The 22,519-nt window shown below is 36.5% G+C and overlaps 2 protein-coding genes across 2 annotated transcripts; both read right to left on the reverse strand.

Moving 5' to 3' along the window:
- Positions 1 to 137: 137 nt before the first annotated feature.
- On the reverse strand, positions 138 to 11,295 carry LOC118274713 (lysosomal acid glucosylceramidase-like). The gene is made up of 12 exons (XM_050696701.1): positions 11,003 to 11,295; positions 6,109 to 6,236; positions 5,539 to 5,593; positions 5,063 to 5,201; positions 4,393 to 4,549; positions 3,734 to 3,894; positions 3,122 to 3,248; positions 2,689 to 2,802; positions 2,007 to 2,154; positions 1,506 to 1,585; positions 902 to 1,188; positions 138 to 563 (listed from the first exon to the last, which is right to left on the reverse strand). The coding sequence occupies exons 1-12, from the start codon at positions 11,070 to 11,072 to the stop codon at positions 455 to 457; spliced, it is 1,575 nt and encodes a 524-aa protein (XP_050552658.1). The 5' UTR covers positions 11,073 to 11,295; the 3' UTR covers positions 138 to 454.
- A 1,493-nt stretch (positions 11,296 to 12,788) lies between these two features.
- On the reverse strand, positions 12,789 to 21,954 carry LOC118274858 (lysosomal acid glucosylceramidase). The gene is made up of 13 exons (XM_035592598.2): positions 21,819 to 21,954; positions 19,092 to 19,216; positions 18,763 to 18,814; positions 18,199 to 18,340; positions 17,451 to 17,607; positions 16,906 to 17,066; positions 16,504 to 16,633; positions 16,221 to 16,340; positions 15,743 to 15,890; positions 15,263 to 15,342; positions 14,823 to 15,103; positions 14,519 to 14,614; positions 12,789 to 13,132 (listed from the first exon to the last, which is right to left on the reverse strand). Exons 1-13 carry the CDS (start codon positions 21,898 to 21,900, stop codon positions 13,063 to 13,065), a joined length of 1,644 nt encoding a protein of 547 aa, XP_035448491.2. The 5' UTR covers positions 21,901 to 21,954; the 3' UTR covers positions 12,789 to 13,062.
- Positions 21,955 to 22,519: the final 565 nt, after the last annotated feature.

A 22,519-nucleotide genomic window follows, 5' to 3' on the forward strand; every position in this document is an offset into this window, starting at 1 on the left:
ATGTTACTAATAAAATTCTGGCACAAAGTTACCCTGATTACACTTTGTTTGTATTACCTAAGCTATAGATATAGAAAACAAATCTGAATTGCAACTGCACTTGCACTGCAAACAAATTGTAAAAAAACACAAATAGGTACTTTTATAGAAAGTTTTATTTAAAAAAAATAAAAAGGAATACATAAGTACTTAACTACTACTGTTCCTAACATTTACATACACTTTAGAGGCAGACGAACAAACGTATCTCGGTTGCAATTTCACATGTTTTTGCGATATAACATTAGGTTCTTTAACTTGTATTATATCCTTATTCCTTAACTATAAAAATGTGTCTTTAAAAGTAAAAAAAAAATCAACTTTCAAAGTAAAAAGTAAGTCTACAACTTGGCTAGATATCTTATTGCTTATCAAAGAAAACAAAATAAGTAAATAACCCACAAAAGTATGTAGTCTACAAGCTTAAATTAGGCGGTAGTTCGACGGTAGCGATAGAGTTGGCTTCCATCTCCACAACGGCTTGGTAAGTTCCCAACTGAAGGTTCACTTTAGTCGCCTTACCACTGCAAATGAGAAACATATTATTACGATCATATCATAATATACCTACCTATAAGTACTTGAAGACTTGTTTGTAAATTCAATTTTTAACCTGACCTTATTATTTGTTTACTATTGGTTCGTATGATACCGTGAGACAGAAGGTTAAGTAAGTAATACAGTTTTCTTAGCTTTTCGATGAAGTTACACTTTACTAGTTTCAAGCCACTACTAGGATCCATAATAATGATTATCAAGCAACTACTTTGAGAGTTGCACGACGTTTTCATAAACGATATGTCTCCGCTGGACACAATTACCACAACAGACTTGTTCAGAATATAATTATAAAGATACTTACTCGTTATAGAGCACCACAACCACATTATTCTGAGGAGTGATGAAGGCAGTGTTCCACAAAGACTTCTTCCAGCCACACTTCTGTGTGACTTGTATCCTCTTCGAGCCTCGAGGGACGAACTTGGAGAAATGTCCCATGGCGTAGAACATCGGCTGCTTGATGAAGGCGTTGAATTCTGGGAACACCAGTATGGGCGAGTCCACCAGGTTCCCCGTGTAGGAAGGTCCGCCGTGTACGTTGAGACACAGGTTCCAGTCTATCCAACCTACCACGTCGTGGTTTATGTCCTGTAACAATATTTGTGAGATAAAATAAACATTACTTGAGATTGCTTATAAGTAGATTTTTTGTGTTAGAGAGAATTATGTCTCAGTTTATAGAGAAAAATGTATGTATTCCACACAACCAATACAAAACTACTTAAGGTTCGCGAGGACCCCAAAAAAAGATACTCAAGAAAACTTAAGACTTGAGTATTACAAAGTTACACCAAGACAAAATGTGTTGAGATACTTAATCGGGATAACTTTTCACCGATTTTTTTAATTTCCTTTCATGAATGAAACACACCACCTTACTACTATATGGACGTACGTATACTTACATCAATAATATCAATCGCGTATTTCTTCGCCCTCACCCAGGATCCCACGTCCACGTGTTTCTCCAGTATCGGTATACTTCCTGAAATCATAATAACTTATAAATTGTAATAAACAAAACAGAAAAGTGGATAGCCGTAATACTGGTGAAAACGAAATCGAAACGAGACCACGTTCGGCGCCGTGATTGACCAGCTGCAATAAACCAACCAATCAGAGCGCCGAACGCGCTCTCGTTTCGGTCTCGTTAAACGTAAAGCAAACTCGAACTTATTGTACGCCTGCTTAGTCAAGAGTCTGGCATTCGTTCTACAACCTATGTCACGAGCGTTGTAAGACATATAATGACTTTACATTGAGTTAATGATGTCTTTAAATCGGGAATTACAAAAACCAGCCTACTAATACTTTACCTGACTTGCTTTATACTTACTTTTGTAAAATAATTGTACGTATGCAATTTTGTTTATATTAACGTGTTTTTACTTAGTTTTTGGTGTTACCTTCGCAAGCTTCAGTGGCAATGATGAACTTGTTGGGGAAGGACTTGGCGACCTCGCTGAGGATGGAGGCGGGAGTGAGGAAGTCCGTGTAGTAGTGCACCGCGATACCGTCCACGTAGTCCAGCACTTTGGGGTGCTCCGCTACTAGCTGCCGGAGAATGTTATTTCGTAAAGGTTTTAAAATTTGTAATAAGTACATAGTTAAGTTAATTACTACGGGTGATTACCTCTAAACTGTCACTTAACTTAAAAGTCATTTAGCGTTATACAGCACCTAACCTAACCCTTTACTTATACTCTAAAGTTACATTATCTATTTTAGCTTAGAGCTTTTATTTTAGGAGAGGCTGGTAAGAACGGTCATTAATTAGAGCTGCAAAACTTTTGTAAAGATAAAATTTAATGTGTCTGTGGATTGAGTATGAACTAATGACGGTAAAGCCTTTGATATTTTATTCATCTGTAGAAACTATCGATATGTCCTAGTAGTGTATTAACCAGAGAGAAGTAACTGATTTCAGTAATCCAAAAGTCACTATTTTTATGAGTGAGTGAGAAAAAAAGTAAGGGACCGCATGAATAAAGAAACGCACTATAACAACAATAATTATAAAAATGCTCCCCAACCAGAAAAGGGTTGTGAACCCCTGGTATAAACAGTTAAAGAATTATCTTGACTTACCACATTCGCCCAGTAAGGTAGTGTGAGCCTCTGGTCGTCTCCTGTTATTATTTTAACATCCTTGAACGTTGAGTTACGTATGGTCGGGCCCAAGTTCATGATAATCCATCTGCCCTGAAAATAGATGATTTCGAAACCTAAGTTAGTACCTAACAAATTTTAATAACTTAAGGCTGAGATGATGTTATTCAATATTGTGTGTGGTCCATCAAATAAAGAACTCGGATCCATTGGAGTTCCTGTTGTTTGCATAAAAGGAAAGAGGTTTAAGAGGTACAATATTATACAGTTTGTATTTGTATGCATGAGTTTAATGGAAGCTTAAGTTAATGGTGTTTTGTAGTTCCTAAAACACATGGGACCACAGAACAGAGAAAAAGAAGCATGGAACAAAGCCGTGTGTTTAAGTATGCATATTATTTCGAAGTACTACCATACTAGCCGCGGTCCAGCCGAGGTTGTTGACGGAGTGAATGAACCCGACGAGTCCAGTGGTGGGCTCGTTGGTGGTGGTGATGCCCCACACGTCGATACCTTGCTCCTTGTACTTCTCTAGGAACCTGCAAATACAAAATTTGTATGTTTAAAATGAGGGAAGATTTTTGTTGTTTAATGACAAATGTATATCACTTTCTCATTGGTCGAACCTAATGCATGATTCTTAACTTACTTATATAACGTAAATGGTGAAAATTAAATTGCCATTACCTACCCATATTAAAATGTATTTCAATATGGGTAGGTACTTATGTTTACACTTTCGTGGATAAAAAGGCCGTGTAATGATCATAGAACAAAATACTCTACTTCTACTCTACTCGAAAGTATCGTAAGACTAAGGCAATGCACTTTTAACAGAGACTAGCACCGCTGTTTTATTAACCTGGACATTTTATAACGAGCCTGGCCAGCGTGGAGATTATAGCAAACACCTCTGAATAATTATGTAGACTAGGTTCATAGTCCCGCAGTGGACTGTGACGAGCTGTTAATGTATTAAATGTAAATGTATCAAAAGGCATAGTCTAATGATATAATGATTCACTTGTAATGGTAGTCGGCGTAGGTCTGGTAGTACTCCGGTTTGAGCAGACTGCGGCCCCGGTACACGGGGCGCGTCTTCATCCACAGCGGCGGGGACCACGTCGTGGCTATCACGTGTATGGGAGTGCTCGACGCTTGCATCGCCGCCTTTATCATGGGGATCTGAACAGATATATAGAGAAGATTTATTATGATATGGTTCTAATAGACTGCGTATCGGTACAAACTATTCAAAGTCAAATCATTTATTCCAATTAAACCATAAATACTTAGGTACTTTTGAAACGTCAGCAAATAAAGAAATAAATAACAGTCTGTCCGTCAGTGAAGCTAGGTGCTCATTCCAAAGTGTAGCTTTGAATGTTACTCTTTTAAAAAATAACATAAATATAAACATTTTGTTTATTTTCGATAATGAACCTTTAAAATCCTAAATTCACATTGTGCAATAAATAAACAAATAAGTCACTTTCTTTAGCTCCCGAAAACTGTAAAAGCTCTATTTTCTTAGATGACCTCATCGAGGTTGTGGATTTGGATTTTTCTTATCATTTGTTTCAAAATTCTCATAAGAGTTAACTTACGGATTACGGTCACATTAAGGTATTTAGTCCACGTGTCTCCTAAATAATCAATAACATGACTGATTTACCAGCTCACCTTATAATGGAAGTCTTCGTAAGTGAGTGTAAAGTTGGATAACTTGGCGTCATTGACAGGTAGCTCGTTGTACGCGTACGCGTGCGTTGAGAAGTCCGTGCCGCCGATGGGGACGCGGATCATGTTGTACTGCAAACCTTTGTCGCTGAAATATGAGCTGTGGAACCGAGGAAACATGAGAATTAATTTAAAAAGACTTAAAGCAAAGAAGCGCTCTGAAGCGGCTCTTCTGCGTCCCCCATCCTTAATTCTTTAATCCCCATACCCCAGTCTAGGAAAGGCCAGCAGCAGTCTATGGGCGGCGCCACTTGACTGGTACCTGAGTAGGTCCTGATAGTAGGTCTTCTTCGTTTGCTACTCTATACTATAAAAATGATCTATCTAACAAGATCTATCTATATGTGTCGATAGATACTATAAAAAAATGGTCTATTGCAAACTCTCTTTTTATCAATTCCATATAAAAGGTGGTTTTAAACACTATTCAACTTTATCCTTTTTACGAATTTAACCCAGAAGGCGATACACAACATTGCGATAGCAACCTTTAGAGATATCTTCTACTTACATCAACGAGACAAATATGTATTTACATTTTTAACAGACAAAGTTATTTTAACATTTTGACTACATTAATTGTGTCACTTCAAAAAAACTAAACAATGCTTACTCAATCAGGTATTTCTGTAGCGGCAGGCTCAAGTTCTTCCAGTTGATACCAGCGGCGTCGGTGGTCGCTCCTCCGAAGCCTTCCACTGTCTGATACTTTACTTTGGGGTTCAATATTATGGTTGGAATACATCCTGTATCTGAAATGACACAAACACATGCTATAAATATATAATGTAGAGATCAAGTGAGACTATTGATACGGTAACAGAGTGACTAGTATGCTACGCAACGTGTTACGGGCTATTTTCGTGGATAGAAATTACTTTATGAACAAGTTAATGTTAAGAGAGTAGCAGTAGTAGGATTTACTTCATTGAAAGTATCATTGAACAATGTATATTAATTACCTGTTCCCGACATTTTTAGTCTGCAAACATTTATATTTAGTATATTGTTTAGACAAGTCAAGGATAATACTCCACTTTCACCACGTAAATAGTGTTTGTACGTATTTTACAGTAATTTTAAACTTACCGGAATAATTCGCCTCTTTCAATTGGGCTCTGATTTTGTTAAATCGTAATCCACTCTGAAAATTAATATTGTAAATAATTTAACAGGTAAGTGACACACTTCCCATTATTTTCCCTTAATAGCCTCTTCTCGCTACATTAATTACGTGTTACATTATGTACAACTATATACATCTAATAATATATCTAATCTGTAATAGTGAGTACAATAATAACAAACAGTATATTTAAAAAACACGTATATTTGTTACTTTATACAATACAAAAAAAAAGTTATGCGTTGCGTTGCGTACCATGCTACAACCGTTGCAGCAAAGGTACACAACTTGTTGCACATATCCTACATGTTACAACTTTGGTGCGACACGTATTGAATTATTACTTGTTTATCTTTACATTCGGAAGCACAATTACCCCCCTTCCCAATCTTCCTAATCACCGATTCCCCAACAACCTGGATTGAACGATGCTGTAATGCCTCTGGATTCCTAAGTGTCCTAAATCAGGTGATCCGTCAGGTCGTTTACCGGCTCATAACATAAAATATTAATAATACTAAAGTCATGTTTACCTGTGAGCTAGAATACACCACATACGTGTTGGGTATGAGAGGTTCCCTTGTTACAGTATCGCAGTATGTAGCGTTGCACACACACACCACCGACTTGCCCGTTATCTTTCTAGCTGCGCACGGAATGTCTGTCAACGAATAAACAAATAAAGTTTATTTCTTAGAATGTGGTGAAATCGTTTTGAAAATATTTAAAAAACGAAGTTATGAAAAGTGAAAAGTTATTGGGTGTAGTTATTAAATAATCGCCTAGGTAATTAATATTTTTTTTATGGTTTCGAAATTCTCAATGTTAAAATTATTTAGTATTGATAATTACTTTGCAACATCATACCCTTTATCCCCAGTGGGGTAGGCAGAGGTGCACCTGTACAGTACGGCATGCTAATGCTACTGTATAATGTACATTGTACATCCCAAGTTCCACTATTTGTGTTATACGTCCAATAGTTGAGCCTATTGCCATATACTGGGCAAAAAACGAAAAAAATCTAGTAATAATTTGCCCGACCCGGGAACGGAACCCGAGACCACTTGCCCGGCAGTCGCACTTGCGAATACTCGATCAACGAGCAGTCATTAAATGATACTATTTTATAAAAATAAAAATAAGTACGTAGGAAAAGTAAGACACTATATCATATTTGAATTATATGTTGTAATTTCTTTACATGACACAAATATAATGTATCTAGACTTGGCAACGCACTTTGTCAATCGATTAGTTTTACTTACCTACTTACTTGTAACTTTAATATCATCGTACGTATGGAACGCTATACTCATTCTTATCATTAGATGTAGTCAATTAGTCATACACTCATACTCACTAGTCTATTGTTATCAAACAACGCGATGCGATAAGAATACATTCAATATTTATACAAAATAACAAGATAATACACTAAAGTAATACGTTTATTCATTTTATTCTTAGTTAGATGTTATTTATATTTACGTGACTAAGCGTCTGTTTCACCATCTTCATATAAGTCCTCGATAAATTTATATGACAGATAGTTCATACAAATTACGTTCTTAATACAAAGTTATCTGATACATAGCGACTATCCAAAACAAACTGTCCTAAACTAACTAACCAACTTTGTCAAGGAGTATTTATTAAAAATGTTTAGTAGTTTATCATCAGCCTCTGGAATTCTATTAAGTACTGGACCGTACACGTCTCCTCTGCATGAGAAGGTCTGCTACGATCTTTACTCCTGGCAGATTAAATGATAAATGATAAATGATAAATGATATTTATTTTGCAAATAGGTTATAAAATAACACTTTTACACGTCAATCTCTTAAATAACTAGATGAGGCCGGCATTTCCTATCCGACTACTCTGAGAAGAAATGCCGAAACAAACTCAGAGGTCATAGTCTCTTTTAAAGTCCAGACAAAATCAATTAAAGATGTCGGAGAACCGTGCAAGTTGATTCTGTAGTGGTCTTTTGAGGAAAGAACCACAGCAGTTTGAGCGGACCTGTTCAGATGGCAGCACGCATGTGTCAGTTTACAATCAGCTCAGCTGACGGCTGTTGCTGAATGATCCGACGAACAACACCAACCAAAAGAACATTTGGGTAGGCCACACAAATGCTCAAACTGTCAGAATATAATTTACTAAAAATAAAATGACTAGCAAAAGTCTCACACGGTCCTCAAACTAACAATTTTAAAAGGAAATATAAAAATATAAAAGGAAAAAAAATATAAAACAATGTCAAATTAAGTTTATGTCAAATTGTATAAAAGATGTAACTATATGTTACAAACATGTCAGCAAGACCTGTGTGGACATTATAGCAGTTCATTCCCAAGCCTGACTATCCTCCAAGTAGTCTTTTATTTTATAAAAAGCTTTACTACAAAGTTTTTCTTTAATAACATTTTTAAATTTACCTAGGTTTAAACTTTGAATATGGCTGGGAACTTTATTGTAAAAGCGTATACATTGACATCTAAACGAACCGCTTATTTTCTTAAGTCTAGTAGTAGGAACAACATATTTATTTTTATTTCTAGTGTTGATATTGTGTATATCACTGTACTTTTTAAATAACTTTATGTTTTTATGAGCATACACTATATTTTCATAGATATATTGAGAGGCAACAGTCATTATATTAATTTCTTTAAATAGTTCCCTGAGAGAATGCCTCGGACTAAGATTATAAATTGATCGAATGGCTCGCTTCTGCAGCACAAAGACAGACTGAATGTCAGCAGCATTCCCCCACAGGAGAATACCATATGACATGATACTATGGAAATAACTAAAGTATACTAGACGCGCTGTATTTACATCAGTTAAATTTCTAATTTTTTTAACGGCATATGCTGCTGAGCTGAGCCTTTTCGACAACTTATCTATATGTGGGGCCCACTGTAGCTTAGCGTCTAGGGTTATACCTAAAAAGATAGCTGAATCTACAGGGTCCAACTCCCCGCCCTTGATTAGCACGCTGGTTTTGACATGCCTAACATTTGGTGTTGTGAATTTAATGCATTTAGTTTTTGTTTCATTAAGTAGCAAGTTATTGGCACTAAACCAGCGTACTATTTTTGAGAGAGCACTATTTACATGATCACTGACTAATTGTCCACGTTTGAGTTTAAATAATAAAGAGGTATCATCAGCAAACAGTACTATCCCATGGTTATCCTTTACAAGGTAAGGTAAGTCATTAATATAAATAAGAAATAAAAACGGACCGAGAATTGACCCCTGCGGAACACCCATCCTAACAACAGACCCGGCAGAAATTTTCCCGTTAATCTCAACTCTCTGAATTCTATTACTCAAGTAAGAGATAAGTAGGTCCAGAGAGTTGCCCCGCACTCCATAATGGGATAGCTTCCTGATCAGTGTTTCATGAAGGACACAATCGAACGCCTTGGATAAGTCACAAAAAACACCCAATGCGTCCCCTGAGTCCTCCCACGCGTCATATACTTGATTAAGAAGTTCAACACCGGCATCAGTTGTTGAACGACCCCTTGTAAATCCAAACTGGTTACCATGCAATAATTTATTTCTATTAAAAAATCTTTGCATCTGATTTAGAATAATTTTTTCAAAAATTTTACTGAATGTAGGTAGTACTGAAATAGGTCTAAAGTTAGTGGGGTCAGAAGTACTACCCGATTTAAATAACGGAGTTATTTTACTATTCTTCATGAGATCAGGAAACACACCACGATCAATACAGTTATTAAAAATTAAAGCTAATACAGGTGCCACAATAGTTATTACAGAGCTAGCAATGTACACAGAATTACCCCACAGGTCAGCAGTCTTTTTCTTATTCAAAGTATGGAACGTTTTAATTATATCTGTATAATCTATGTGTTCAAAATTGAAACTTGAATAGCAAGCTACAACATTTTCTTTTAGTAAAGATTCTGCGACAGTGGGTGATGAATTCAAGGACCTGGTAGTGGAAACAGGAATGTCCGAAAAGAAGTTTTCAAATGCGGCTGCAACTTCAGCATCTGATTTAATTACATTATTATCAATTACCAGATTATATTCACTACTTCTCCTTTTAGATCTTCCTGCTTCACCATTAATAATACTCCAGGTCGCTTTAATTACATTGGAACTGTTTTTTATTTTAGAGCTCAAATATAGTGATTTAGCAATAGAGCAAACTTTTTTAAACAATTTAGAATACTTCTTTACATATTCATTAAATTCAATAGTGTTTATAAATATCCTCTCGTTATAAAGCTCATATAGGCGTTTCCTACTTTTATAGATGCCAGTGGTTGCCCATTGATTGAAAGGCGCATTGCCATGAGCTGGTATGGTTTTAGGCGTGAAGGTAGATTTAAACTCGGTATGGTAAGTATTTAAAAAATCATTACACAAGTTATTCGTATTTTTATTCCTTAATAATAAAGGTAATTTGTCAGAGAGTTTAGATTTGAACATTTCAATGCGTCTTTCAGTCTTTGGGTTAACAATAATATGTGGTTTCGACACTTTATTTACTTTATTTTCTATTGAAATTAATTGTCCACAATGATCTGAATCAAGCAATGATATAATTTGTTTATTAGTTGGTACAATATCAGTATAAATATTATCTAGACAAGTAGCACTAGTAGGAGTTATCCTAGTGGGCTCCAGAAACAGGTTCGTTAGGTTAAACGAAGCAAATAAACTTACAATTCTAGTACTTAAGCTAGAATTTTCCAACAAATTTATATTAAAATCGCCACAAGTAATGATGAATTTATTTGAACTACTGAGTTTATTTAATACTTCATCTAATACTGTTTCAAAACAGTCATACAAACCAGAAGGTGGTCTATACACACTCAAAACAATAAACCGCTCTAATTCCACACAGGCTATTTCAACAGTACGTTCAACAGAGTAACCAACTATATCCTTGCGTTCTTTGAATTTAAGATTGTTATTTATTAAAATTAGTGAACCACCATGTATAGCGTTTTCTCTGCTGAACGAGCTACCAATCTGATGATTACCAAAGTTGAACATTAGCTGATGGGATTTCAGCCAATGTTTGTTTAGAAATTGCAAATTAAACTCTTCGTCTTCGGAATTAGAGATTAACTTCATAGTTATCAGTTTTTAGATACCATGCAATTCAATGCATGAGATTAGAATGCATGTGCCTATAGATAAAATGTTGTATTTTCTCTTCAATGTATTTTTATAGATATTGTCGTGAAGCTGAGAAAGAAATAATAAAAAAAACAGAGGCGTAATCAACATCTTTTTCAAAATGATACATTAAATTCGATAGCATACCTAATGCATTATGTTGCTAATCACAAAACTCGAGAACGACGGCTGAAGGAAGGAAAACATTAAACGATCGTTGAAAACAAAGTTAATGCAATTGTAACTTACCGGCAAAACATGCTCCAAAGAAACACACAGCCAACGCACCAAACAAAACACACGCTTTATAATCTGCCATTTTGTGAATAATATAATTTGAAAAAAGAACTCAGCTACATGAGTTGCCGGCCGGTATCAATTCCCGGCCACACACAGAAAATAGGTTTTATTTACGCCCGTGTGAGTTTTGGTTGCAGCATGAATGACGACTGAGGGCCCGACTCGTTCATTGATTGGTTAAACAGTTCTCAAGTTACCACAGAGGATTAATAAGTGTTGTGGACATCGGAGCATGAATCAGACAGTACACTACTTAGCGATATGTATTATCAAACAAAAATACACATCTTATCTCAACAAATCGGCTTTGTGAATCATTTGCCTGTAAAATCAACAAAACAGGTGTTCTACAAACAAAGGGAGCATGTACTAGATAATTAGATAAATTGTTGATATTGTCTGCATAAAATGTTATACATATGAATATAAAATACCTAAGTAGAGAACTTCACTGTTTTGTTGGTCGAATGACCATAAGTGCATCTTCAAAGAATGTAGTATCAACTTTGATCCCAAATAAACAACAAAAGTTTGCGTCAAAAACCAATTAGACTGAAGTAATTAAAGAGAGTACTTTAATCACTTACCTGCTCACCCCTTTTAGCACTATCGTGGGTAAAGTTATTTGTAGAACATATCGTATAAGGTCAGGATGTGTGTGGAAGTTGAACGGTCGGATACGGGGTGTTGATCAAATTGACGTAATGTGTGTCGCCGGACAACGACCCGTGTCCGACTTCTATGTCCGGCCAACTAGCTCTAGTTCACACTAGGTACATTACTACTATCATAGGATACGTACCTACTAGAAGACTAAATACTAGTACTACTTAAAAAACCGTGTAATTTAATACTGATGCTAATGATTTCACTTATTTAATAGTTAATTGATAATGCAATTGTTACCTTTATGCATCGAATGGACAAATACTATCTACTAATTATTTTTCATGAATAACGAGAATAGTTATTTAAAAATATAGAGTACAATATATTGTATGAAAGCGCAATTGATTTTCTTAGGTTACTGAACTTAATACTTCGCACAACAATTTTAGATAGATATCATAATGTTAATAAATGTTTTCTCCTCATTTTTATGTAAACTCTTTTTACCCGACTGAAGGAAGGGAGAAAGACCCATATAAAATGGTTGTACTTAACCCATGTTTAAGTCTAGAATAGAAAATTGTTTTGCTTATATTACTTTCTACGCTTCTGTACCGAACTTATTTTGTTACTTTTTAGTTTTTCAGTCGTGTTTTTTATTTATTTAATTTGTTGTTGCTACATAAGATAAGCCAAATCATAAATAACATGTTTATTTTGTTAACATATTACAACTAACTTATTGTTAGTTTACATTATAACTTTATCTTATCCCAACATAATTTGTATTGTATCACTTTCAAAGAATAACAAACTTTGTGCTACTTTAAAAAAAAGTTGCTTATCAATAAAATTGTTTAATTAATTGAATTACTTGTACGTATGAAAATTGATAGCATTTCTTGGATATTATCAATAGCCTGTTATTCTCTGAAGTTGTAGACAGAGACTTACTCACACATATACACTAATGTTTGCCAGCTTCAAATAAACACCGATTTCCTAAAATTCACAAGGAAAACGGGAAAGAACTGGGATTTTATCTGTTGCGTAAGAAGGTCGCCAGCTAAAATTATTTATTAGACAAATAAGAAAGCAACTTATAAGGCTAAAATCAAACAAACAATTTTGAATTCTAATTACAATTTATTTACGGTGGATTTTTAATCAAAATGTCTATTACTAATTACCAATCTTAACATAAAACTGATTCCTACGGACCAATGTTACGTAATGTAACGTGTTACACAGCGAGCGTTCGTGCACTCAGTATGGGGAAACTCGGTGCTCGCATCGAACGGCATGTTGCTTGTTACAAGTGTTGCACTCCCCTCGCTGCAAACAAATTCAGTGACCAGCAGGTCAACCAATCTAATATTGTCTCCATTGGATTTTCAACTTTACATCAAAACTATAAAGTAGAAAATATAACAAAGAAACACGGGAAAGAATAGCTTTATCTGATGGCCACTGTACAATTCAGCTTGTAATACCGGTCAGTATACACCTTAAAGTAAATTCACACCTAGACGAGATGCTTCGCTGCACATTTTAACAGAGCAACTCAAAAAATAACTTTATTTTCTAAACAAAAAGGTAGGGTAGACTGGGTACGGTTGAAACAAAGGACGGTTGAAACAAAACGAATATCTCGCAAACCGTTGGCGGGGCGGCGATGGTTCCAAGGGGAGAACGAAGCGGACGATAGGTCTAAACACGAATCTTAGTGTTGCGTCACTCTCCGCGCGCTTTGACTGTTTCTAGGGGGCCCTATTGTGTTTTGATAACCAAAAGTAAGTATTTTTACTTGGAGATTTTTCCAATTATTGTCGTTTTTATTCAAGTGACAGCATTGAGGGTGCGTTGTTGTTTGGAATGAAGCTCGCGGAATATGACATTGTGACTAGTTTTTGTGTATCATTATTGTTACAATGACTAATAACTGAATTTTACCTAAAGTAGGAGTTGGGGACGGTTGAAACATTTTTTTTGGGTACGGTTGAAACAGTGTACTTATTATTTTTTTCTTGTTTTTACACCAAATAATATTTTTTTATGTGGACGTGTGAAGAGTGATCTGATTGATCTTTAAATTTGGCTTATCCTTATTGGACTAATGAAAGCCAAAAATTGTTTTCTTTCAAACTTTTTTTAAAATATTATTGTTTAGTTTGCTATGTTTAAAAAACAAACAGTTGATTTTGGTTTAATTTACGTAAATTTTATATCAATGTTAAGTAATTTGTAGTTACTTAGTTTTTGATGATTGATTATATATATTTTAAATAGTGTGCTTTAAAACATTAAAGGCTGATTAAAAATATCGTTTCAAGTATATAAATATTGAAAACTGATTACTAATGTCAAAGAGTTACTTAATTATTCTTAGATTTAAAATAAACAATTAATAAAACGTGTTTTAATATTATATTTTGTATTATTCGCATGTGTTTCAACTGACCCCATTCACTGTTTCAACCGCCCCTGGTATGGGGACGGTTGCAACAAATCCGATTTATTTTTTAATTTGATCTACTCTTAAAAAGTACACACCTGGGACTAAAAACATATTGCCTATTAGTAGACAGAAACATGCTCTTTTATTTAACATATCTTCTTCATCGCTCGGGTTATAAAAAGCAGAACTATGGACGTTATAAGTGAAACTGTTTCAACCGTACCCAGTCTACCCTACACATTTCATTGTAGCGTTACGTCTCGTAAGGCACGATCTACGCCGCGAATTCACTCTTCATCCAGTACCGTCGCGTCTCGTCTCGGTGTGAACTGTCCCTAAGAGCTTGATGGCATCCTCGTCGAGACTACCAATCTTCCACATTCATCTCTACGTCATACCTATTCAACATCTCAACGGTCGTAATACTGTTGGCGTTAATCAATAACTCTGCCTCTTCATCTCCTAACCGCAATCTGACATTTTCTTCTGGACCTCTGAAAAAAGAAACGAATTTATATGTATAGTTGGTTCTTGTTGTAATGTGATATATTTATAAGTTTTCGTAGACCTTCGTTAAAAACAGAAAAAAATAGTCTGTGAAAAAAACCTATAGGCAGACATAACAATATGACTATCTAAGCATAGCCTAAGAACATTCACACACTCAAAGTGGACAAAACAGCCGCCAACATTAGTACTTACTCATTATGTATAACAACAACGACAGTGTTATAAGGCGTCAAGAAAGCGACGTTCTGGATCTTCGTCCCACAGTCGACGTTCACTTTAATCCTTCTAGAGCCTCGTGGAACAAACTTGGAGAAATGTCCAATAGCGTAGAACATTGGCTGCTTGTAGAATTCTCCGTCTTCTGCATTGACGAGTATTGGGGAGTCCACACTGGCCCCTATGTAGCTTGGCTTCCCTTCTGTGTTCAAACACATGTTCCAATCCAGCCATCCTATCACATCGTTACCAAAATTCTGTGAAGAAACATCATACACGTCATTAAAAAATGGATAGTCTGACGATTTCACATTTCAAAGTACAACTGAAAGATATGATCATGATTCATTTCTTTGAAACATGCATTTCCATTGTTAACCAAGTCATACATAAAAGTAAATAGCATATGGGAATACCTGCATGATATCATTAACATACAGCTGTGCTCTGCTCCATGATCCTATGTCCACTGTGATGGTGTCACTGGGCAGAGCACCTGTGAACACAAATTGTAATATTTCACGTTAATGTCGACTGGAAAAACCGCTCCAACTCATCTTTTATTATTAAAATGCATGTACGCTATCCGTGCCACTAATCCGTGCCACACTCGAGACCACAGTCTGCGACGCCATCCACATCGCCGAAGATAGAACAGCATGGCGAAATATAGTTAACCAGAGAGTTATTCGTCGGGGTCACTTTTTCATAGACCCTCAGCATTGAGGATAAACGACGCAAGGAGGAGGAGGAGGATGTACGCTATGCGAAGTCGGTTTTATTCCTTAGCTGAATGCTATTGGGTATTTTCAGCACGAAATCTAGATTCCGAGATTGACCAAAAGAAGCGGATTGAAAGAAGTGACGTCATGTTTTATTAACAAATCTAAATATACCTGCACTGATTTCGGTGGCTACCACGAACTTTCCCGGATAGTCTTTCATAGCCTGCGACAGTATCGCAGCCGGGACGTAGTCGCTCATGTAGTAGTGCACAGCTGCACCGTCCAAATACTCCAACGTTTCTGGGTAGACGGCTACAAACTAGAAAATAATGAGTCTCAATTAACATGTAAACGTCTCATTTTTCATACGGCATTATCTTGTCTGGACTTTTTCATATTCATCTAATATCTGACTACCACGGATTGAGCTGGTTGACAGAAGACGTTTTTCTAAGGCATTAAGCATATCTTTAGAGGAGAGAGCTTGGTCTTCACTGATATTGCTTAGCCATAAGTAAACTACTTAGAAGATGTAGGTTAGTATACCTTTATGCATTTTAAACGATACACATCACACAGGTATTTCTTGAGAAGAAATATTATGGTCTACGATTGTTTTACCGCCATTTTTTTTACTATTCATACTTACAATGTTCCAGAATAGAGTGATGGTGAAGCGCAAGTCATCGCCAGCGATGATCTTCACGTGTTTGAAATCGGAGTTATTGCCTCGGAGAGTGGGGCCCAAGTTCTCCAATACGTATTCACTCTGAAAATTGGTAAAGTTCAAGATGAATTTAAAAAGGTATTTACTATCAGTAGTAATTTATTTTACTAGTTACTCTATAGCGAAAATATGTCTAGGCACATTTTCTATCATATATTTAGTTAATTACTGACTTCTAGGTAAAATAGAAAATACAGAGAAGTACCATGGCATCTAAGGTCCAGCCCATATTGTTGATTTTTGTTGGGACGTAGTTGACGCTAGCGTAGAGAGGCTCGTTCGCAATAGATATACCCCACACTGGTATACCCTCCGCTGCATAATGTTCTAAGAATCTGATAAAAGAACAATTTAAATTATCGCCGCCTATATTCGACCAGGACATTTTTGATTGCATAGAAAAATAAACAATAATTAGGGTGCAGAAATAATCACTGTTGACCTACACAATGAATGAGAAATCGAAAAAAAGGATGTAAAAATCGTACTTAATAAGGTTTGTGGTTTCAGTCTAAATATATAATCGCTATTTCCGAGAATATAACCCATAAGAACACCTTAAAGTAACCGCATCTTTTCCATTGTTATTCCGATTAAAGAGACTCACTTGTAATGGTAATCAGCATACGTTTGTCGATACTCTTTTCGCAGATGGCTGTGCCCTGAGTACGCATTGTTGGTCTTCATCCAAATCGGTGGAGACCAGGTCGCTGACAATATGTGTATGGGAGCACTAGCCGCCTTCATACATGCCTTAATCATTGGAATCTGGTGAAGAAACGAAGTATTTTAACATTCTACCTCAAAATTCATATTGGCCCTATTGCAGAGCCCTGTGGTAGACCCGATCTTTTACGCCTATTATTGTCGTATAAATTAATGTTTTTTCTGATAATAAACTATTATTTGTTGGTATTGCTATATTAGATAGGGCTGATTATGCGAATCAATCGTTTATTTTCATAACAAAAGAGACAGAAACTCGATATCTCTGTCAAAAGCGCAAGACAATTCCAAAAATCATAAACATTATGTTTGTACCGGACAAATACATTTTTATAATGATAAATCAATAGGCCGTTTCCATCGACTGCTGGGCATTGCCCTTTCATAGTACACTACTAGTTTATTATAATACGTATCTGTTTTTACCTTATACTCGTAATCTTCATAAGCCAATGTAAAGTTGCTTAACGTCACATCATTTTCAGGGAGTTCATTATACGCGTACGCGCGTGTAGAGAAGTCAGTGCCACCGATTGGGACACGCAGCATGTTGTACTGAATTCCTGAGTCACCACAGTAGGACCTGGAAGTGTTTAGAAATCTTGGTTACATATCCTTTTACCACATTTAATCTGCAATTGCGTTACAAAATAAGACAAGGCTGAAACAGTAAATCTGCCTTGAGCAATCATCATACAAATGGGCGTTATCTCACTAGATTAATTTTGATATTAGAAGAAAAGACTAGTTGTTTCTTTCAATTGTTATTTGATACATACGGCATAAAAGAAGAAGTAAACTATTTAAAATTCGTAAAAAAAAACTAGCTTCTGTAGAATTATTTTGTTAAAAATTTCGAGAAATGTGAAAATAAATGTTTATTATTATGTTATTATTTTTCCTAATTTATTCAAATATTATGGTTATTTGAAAAAAAAACAACATACAAGACTGCCAACCTCGCTAGATCTAGATATTGGCCTTGAGCCTCGATCTCGCGAGATTTGCATTCCCTAATCATGATCAATATTCTTTCTGTGCTTCTGCTGTGAGAAGAGAGACAAGACCATCGCGAGATGTAGTACAAGAGAAAGCTCACATGGAATATCATCAACTAACCAAACTATTAAAAAAGGAGTTAAAATTAACGCGCATACGTATGAAAAATACTGACTGTATTAAATGGTCCATCAGTCGTTGATCAGTCAAGTTCTTCCAGTTGATGCCGGCTGCATCAGTGACGGCGCCTCCGAAACCATTCACGGCCTGATACTGTGTTCCTACATCTAGTTCCAGAACATTCGTGTAGCTACTACCTGAATATAATAATTTCGAATTACTTAGGTATTAGAAATTACATAATTATAGATATGGCAATAGGCTCACCACCTATTACATGGGACTTACAATATAAATTATGAAAAGTAGGTGTACATTGTACAGTGGCATTACGTGCCATAATGTGCACCTCTGCCTACCCTTCGGGGATTAAAGGCGTGAAGATATGTATGTATGTATAATTATAGGTCTACTTGACTGCACGGCTGGGTAACTGGCTGCCGTGCAACGTGTAGCGGGCTCGACTCCCGCACGAAGCAACTCTTTGTGTGATCCACAAAGTGTAAATGCATCCACGACACAGAAGAAAATCCTAGTGCGAAGCAAAGGGCTTTTTAGAAAAGAATGATACTTTCTACACATTTATCGCTTTGTATTTAAAAGTGTAATCGTTTATTACCTTTTGCGTAATGTTTCAGAGATCCGACCGTCTTATGGAACCGAAGTCCTTCCTGAAAAATTTTATACCGCAAGTTGAATACCACAAGTGGTATATTCATACATTTCGAGTTAATGTGAAACTGTAAACTAATGTTTCCATTTGGTCACCAAAAAAGGTGCAATTACAAAACTTTTTATGAAAATCTATTTAGTAAGGTTCATTGTAGGTCATTGTCAACTGAATAAGCAATTTTGGTACAAAATTATAAAAGCTTTAATTAGTTTATACAAAAGTTCAAAACAAATCATAAAAGTTTAATGCACTGTTGATAAAAATAAAATAAATACCTCGGAAGATACGTAGGACACAAATGTCCCGCTCTCCGGAGGCTGCCGAGTGATGGTGTCGCAGTACTCCGCTGTACAGACACACACCTGCCCACTCTTCACCTGCCTGGCCGCACAGGGACGGTCTGAACATGGAACATGAAAGACAATACACTTCTTTTCTTCTCTTATGGCTAAACTTAGATGTGATGTTGATGAAACCTGAGTTACTATCTAGTGACGAATAAATTATTAAAATTGGCTTTTCTGACCCCTAAGTAATACTCACAATATAATATCTAATATGTCTTTTAACTTATTCCATACTAATCATACCTAATATCAGATGATCTTATTCACAAACACATTCGATTATAAATAGTAGGGAAATACATATACAGGACTCTCCAATCATTAAAAATAACACAGTCATTCTCGTATATTGGTACGTGCTCCGGAGCCGAGCATTACCAAGCGTTACTTGGGATCCAGCTCGCAAAACAGGAGTAGAAACGCGATGGTTTTTAGTCAGTAAGAGTCTGACACTCCCTCTCGCCTCGCCCAATGCGGGAGAAGTCATTGGATGATTTCAAAAGTATATTGGTATGTGCTATCGGCTACGATAGTACGCTTTTTACACAAAATCCTGTGGCAAACTCGCTAGCCACCGGGCGTTTTCCCTGTGGTCGCTCGCGTCGACCGCCAACTTTGTGGATGGTACATAGATATTTATCAATAACACATGACCTGATGGACTATGGACTTCACACCTTCCTACATTCAACAAAAGTAGAAGTAACATTAACTGTTTACACGACTTTTTCCTTTGTTTTAATACTCATTCTGGTATCTAAGCGTCTAATGGAACAAATCGAAGACCAAACAACTGAATGATATAAAATGAGTCAGCCGTTGTTACTGACTTATTGACATATTGAATTTGCCCAAGGCGGGAGAAGTTATTGGATGATTTTCCCCCCTCAAAAAAAAAACTCCTGCCAACTGCTTCGCCCTCGTTCCTGTTGGATAAAAATGTAAATACTCTGCACTGTAGAGCATTCATTAAGATATGCAGAGTCAATATCAAGTGATCATGTATGAGTCAAACAGGTAAAATTATCCGTTCAATTAACGGCCAATGCCTTTTTTTTTTCATTTTTTTTTCAGGGGGAAAATCATCCAATGACTTCTCTCGCCAGGGCAAAGCGAGAGGGAGTGTCAGACTCTTACTGACTAAAAACCACCCCGTTCCTACTCCTGCTTGTCGAGCCGGAGCCCCGGTAAACCCGCTAGGTTGTCCGCAGCTCCGGATTAAGCATCAGCCCTACTGGGCCCCATCTGTGGTGGTCTGATGGCTCTTTGAGGCGCGCGCGGAACGCAACGCGCCGCACGCACGGGTCTGGTTCTGGTCGGGCGGCGAGCTACCCTTGCTCGCCGTCCGCAGACCCGCACTTACGGTGGCCGGAGATCGTCACGCGATCCCCGACGCCCGGAGTGTCTTTCGCGTCGGCTGGGGCGTGAGGAAGTTCGTTCCCTCACGCGTCCCGCCTCCTCCTTAACTAGCATGACTGCCTCGCAGAAGGAGGAGACGGCATCCCAGTCCCCCTCGCTCCGGACTATGGCCTGAACTAATGCCGGACGCGAGAAGTCGCCGTCGCCGATCACTTCCCTGAGGGCACGGCGGTGTTCAGCCCACGCAGGGCAGACCGCAACCGTGTGTTCCACCGTGTCCTCCAACGGCCAATGCCTAGCTACTCAATTAAATGATTAAGCGGTTAATTGAATTTTAGAAATACATAGAAAGGATCAGTAGGTATCACAAAAAACCTACTATCAGAATCATAAAACACTAATATTTATTGCATACCATTAGTATTCTGCGACATATTATAATGACATACCTAACTTACGTTAGGTTAGGTTAGTTAATTAACTGCATATAAAATACCGCATTATATTGCACAATTAAATGTAGAAATCAACTACAAACCTGTTATTCGATAAGAAAAGAACTATATCAAAAAGTAACAAGACGTTATTAAATGTCTTCGAATGTATTTGAAAAAAAAAACATGTTTAAAGATACGATATACCTATTGTTTTATTTGATATCTCGTTCTACTGCAAATTAAAGCCTGATCGAAAATTGCTGGCTCAAAATATGTTGTAATATCAGCCAAAAGACGTCCACTACTGACTATTAGGTTTACCCCAATGACTTTTAGATCGGCAGATCATATGTCAGAGCAATATTTTATTATATACCTATAATATTTTATGATTATCAAAAATACGTCTGTCTACCACAGACGATGCTTAAGTCTTTGACTGCCAATAGAAAACTGTTGATGGCAAATCCTCCGCTAACGTCGGACACCGGTGACCACCACACCGTTCAATGGGTTAAATAATTATATCGGTCGTATGTTTTATTAAATGTTTGTGCTTAATGTTTGATTGATGTATTGATGAAGAAAGTCGCGTGGTATCAGATTTCAGGACTAAGGTTCCAGGGAGCTTATGTGCATTACCCTTAATTTGGTAATGTACTCCACTGATAACATTATAATTTAACCGCAATCTAAAGCACGCAATCTCAAAATTTTGCATTTATTATATTCCTAAATTAAATTAGAAAACAAATTAAAATACCTATAATTAATTATGTGCAATTAAATTATAAAAATAATTCTAGCTCAAACACGAGTTATAATAAATTTAATAATTCTAAGGTTTTTGTTTCCTTACCGATAAGGTCTGCAGCTATACATGGCCCGCCCCATGTTGTAAAGACGGTGAATACAACCGCCCAGTACGTTCGGAGCTCCATGGTAAAATATTCATGAGATGTGCTGCGTCGCTAAACGATATGACATCACTTCAATGATAAAACAACTAACGCAAATTAATTACATTTATTTGATACTTTTTAGAGTTCCGCACTACATAGGTTCAATCTAAACTCCATCTTTGTTCTGTTTCTCTCGCTACTAGAAGTACGTTCTTTATTTATTTAAGGGGGAAAGATCATACAATATCTTCTCCTGCCTGGCCTGGCTCTCTGGCCTGGTCCATAGACGGATGATAGATAGATGTTATTCCGACAACATCATCAGAACATCATCAGAGGCTGGCAGGTATCAGTCTCAGCAGGATAAGGAGTTACAGAATCTTAATTTGATTTATTTCTGTGCTGCTGATTACTTTTGCAGCCTGACTGTGAGGTTAGAAATGAATCTAGAATTGTTTAAAGAAATAGGCGAGTTGTAGTTTAAAAGTTTTATTATTATCATCAATACTTCTTGTATGGAACCAACTTGCACTTGACTTGAGTGTTATTTCCAAAGTCAAAGCATTTATTTCAATCAATCCGAAATTAAGCACTTACGTCAAATTGAATAGTCCGTCAGTCTGTCTATCAGTGAAGCTATGTGCTCGTTCCAAAGTGT

Source organism: Spodoptera frugiperda, chromosome 11 (genome assembly GCF_023101765.2).
Source record: "Spodoptera frugiperda isolate SF20-4 chromosome 11, AGI-APGP_CSIRO_Sfru_2.0, whole genome shotgun sequence".
Taxonomy (NCBI): Eukaryota; Metazoa; Arthropoda; class Insecta; order Lepidoptera; family Noctuidae; genus Spodoptera; species Spodoptera frugiperda.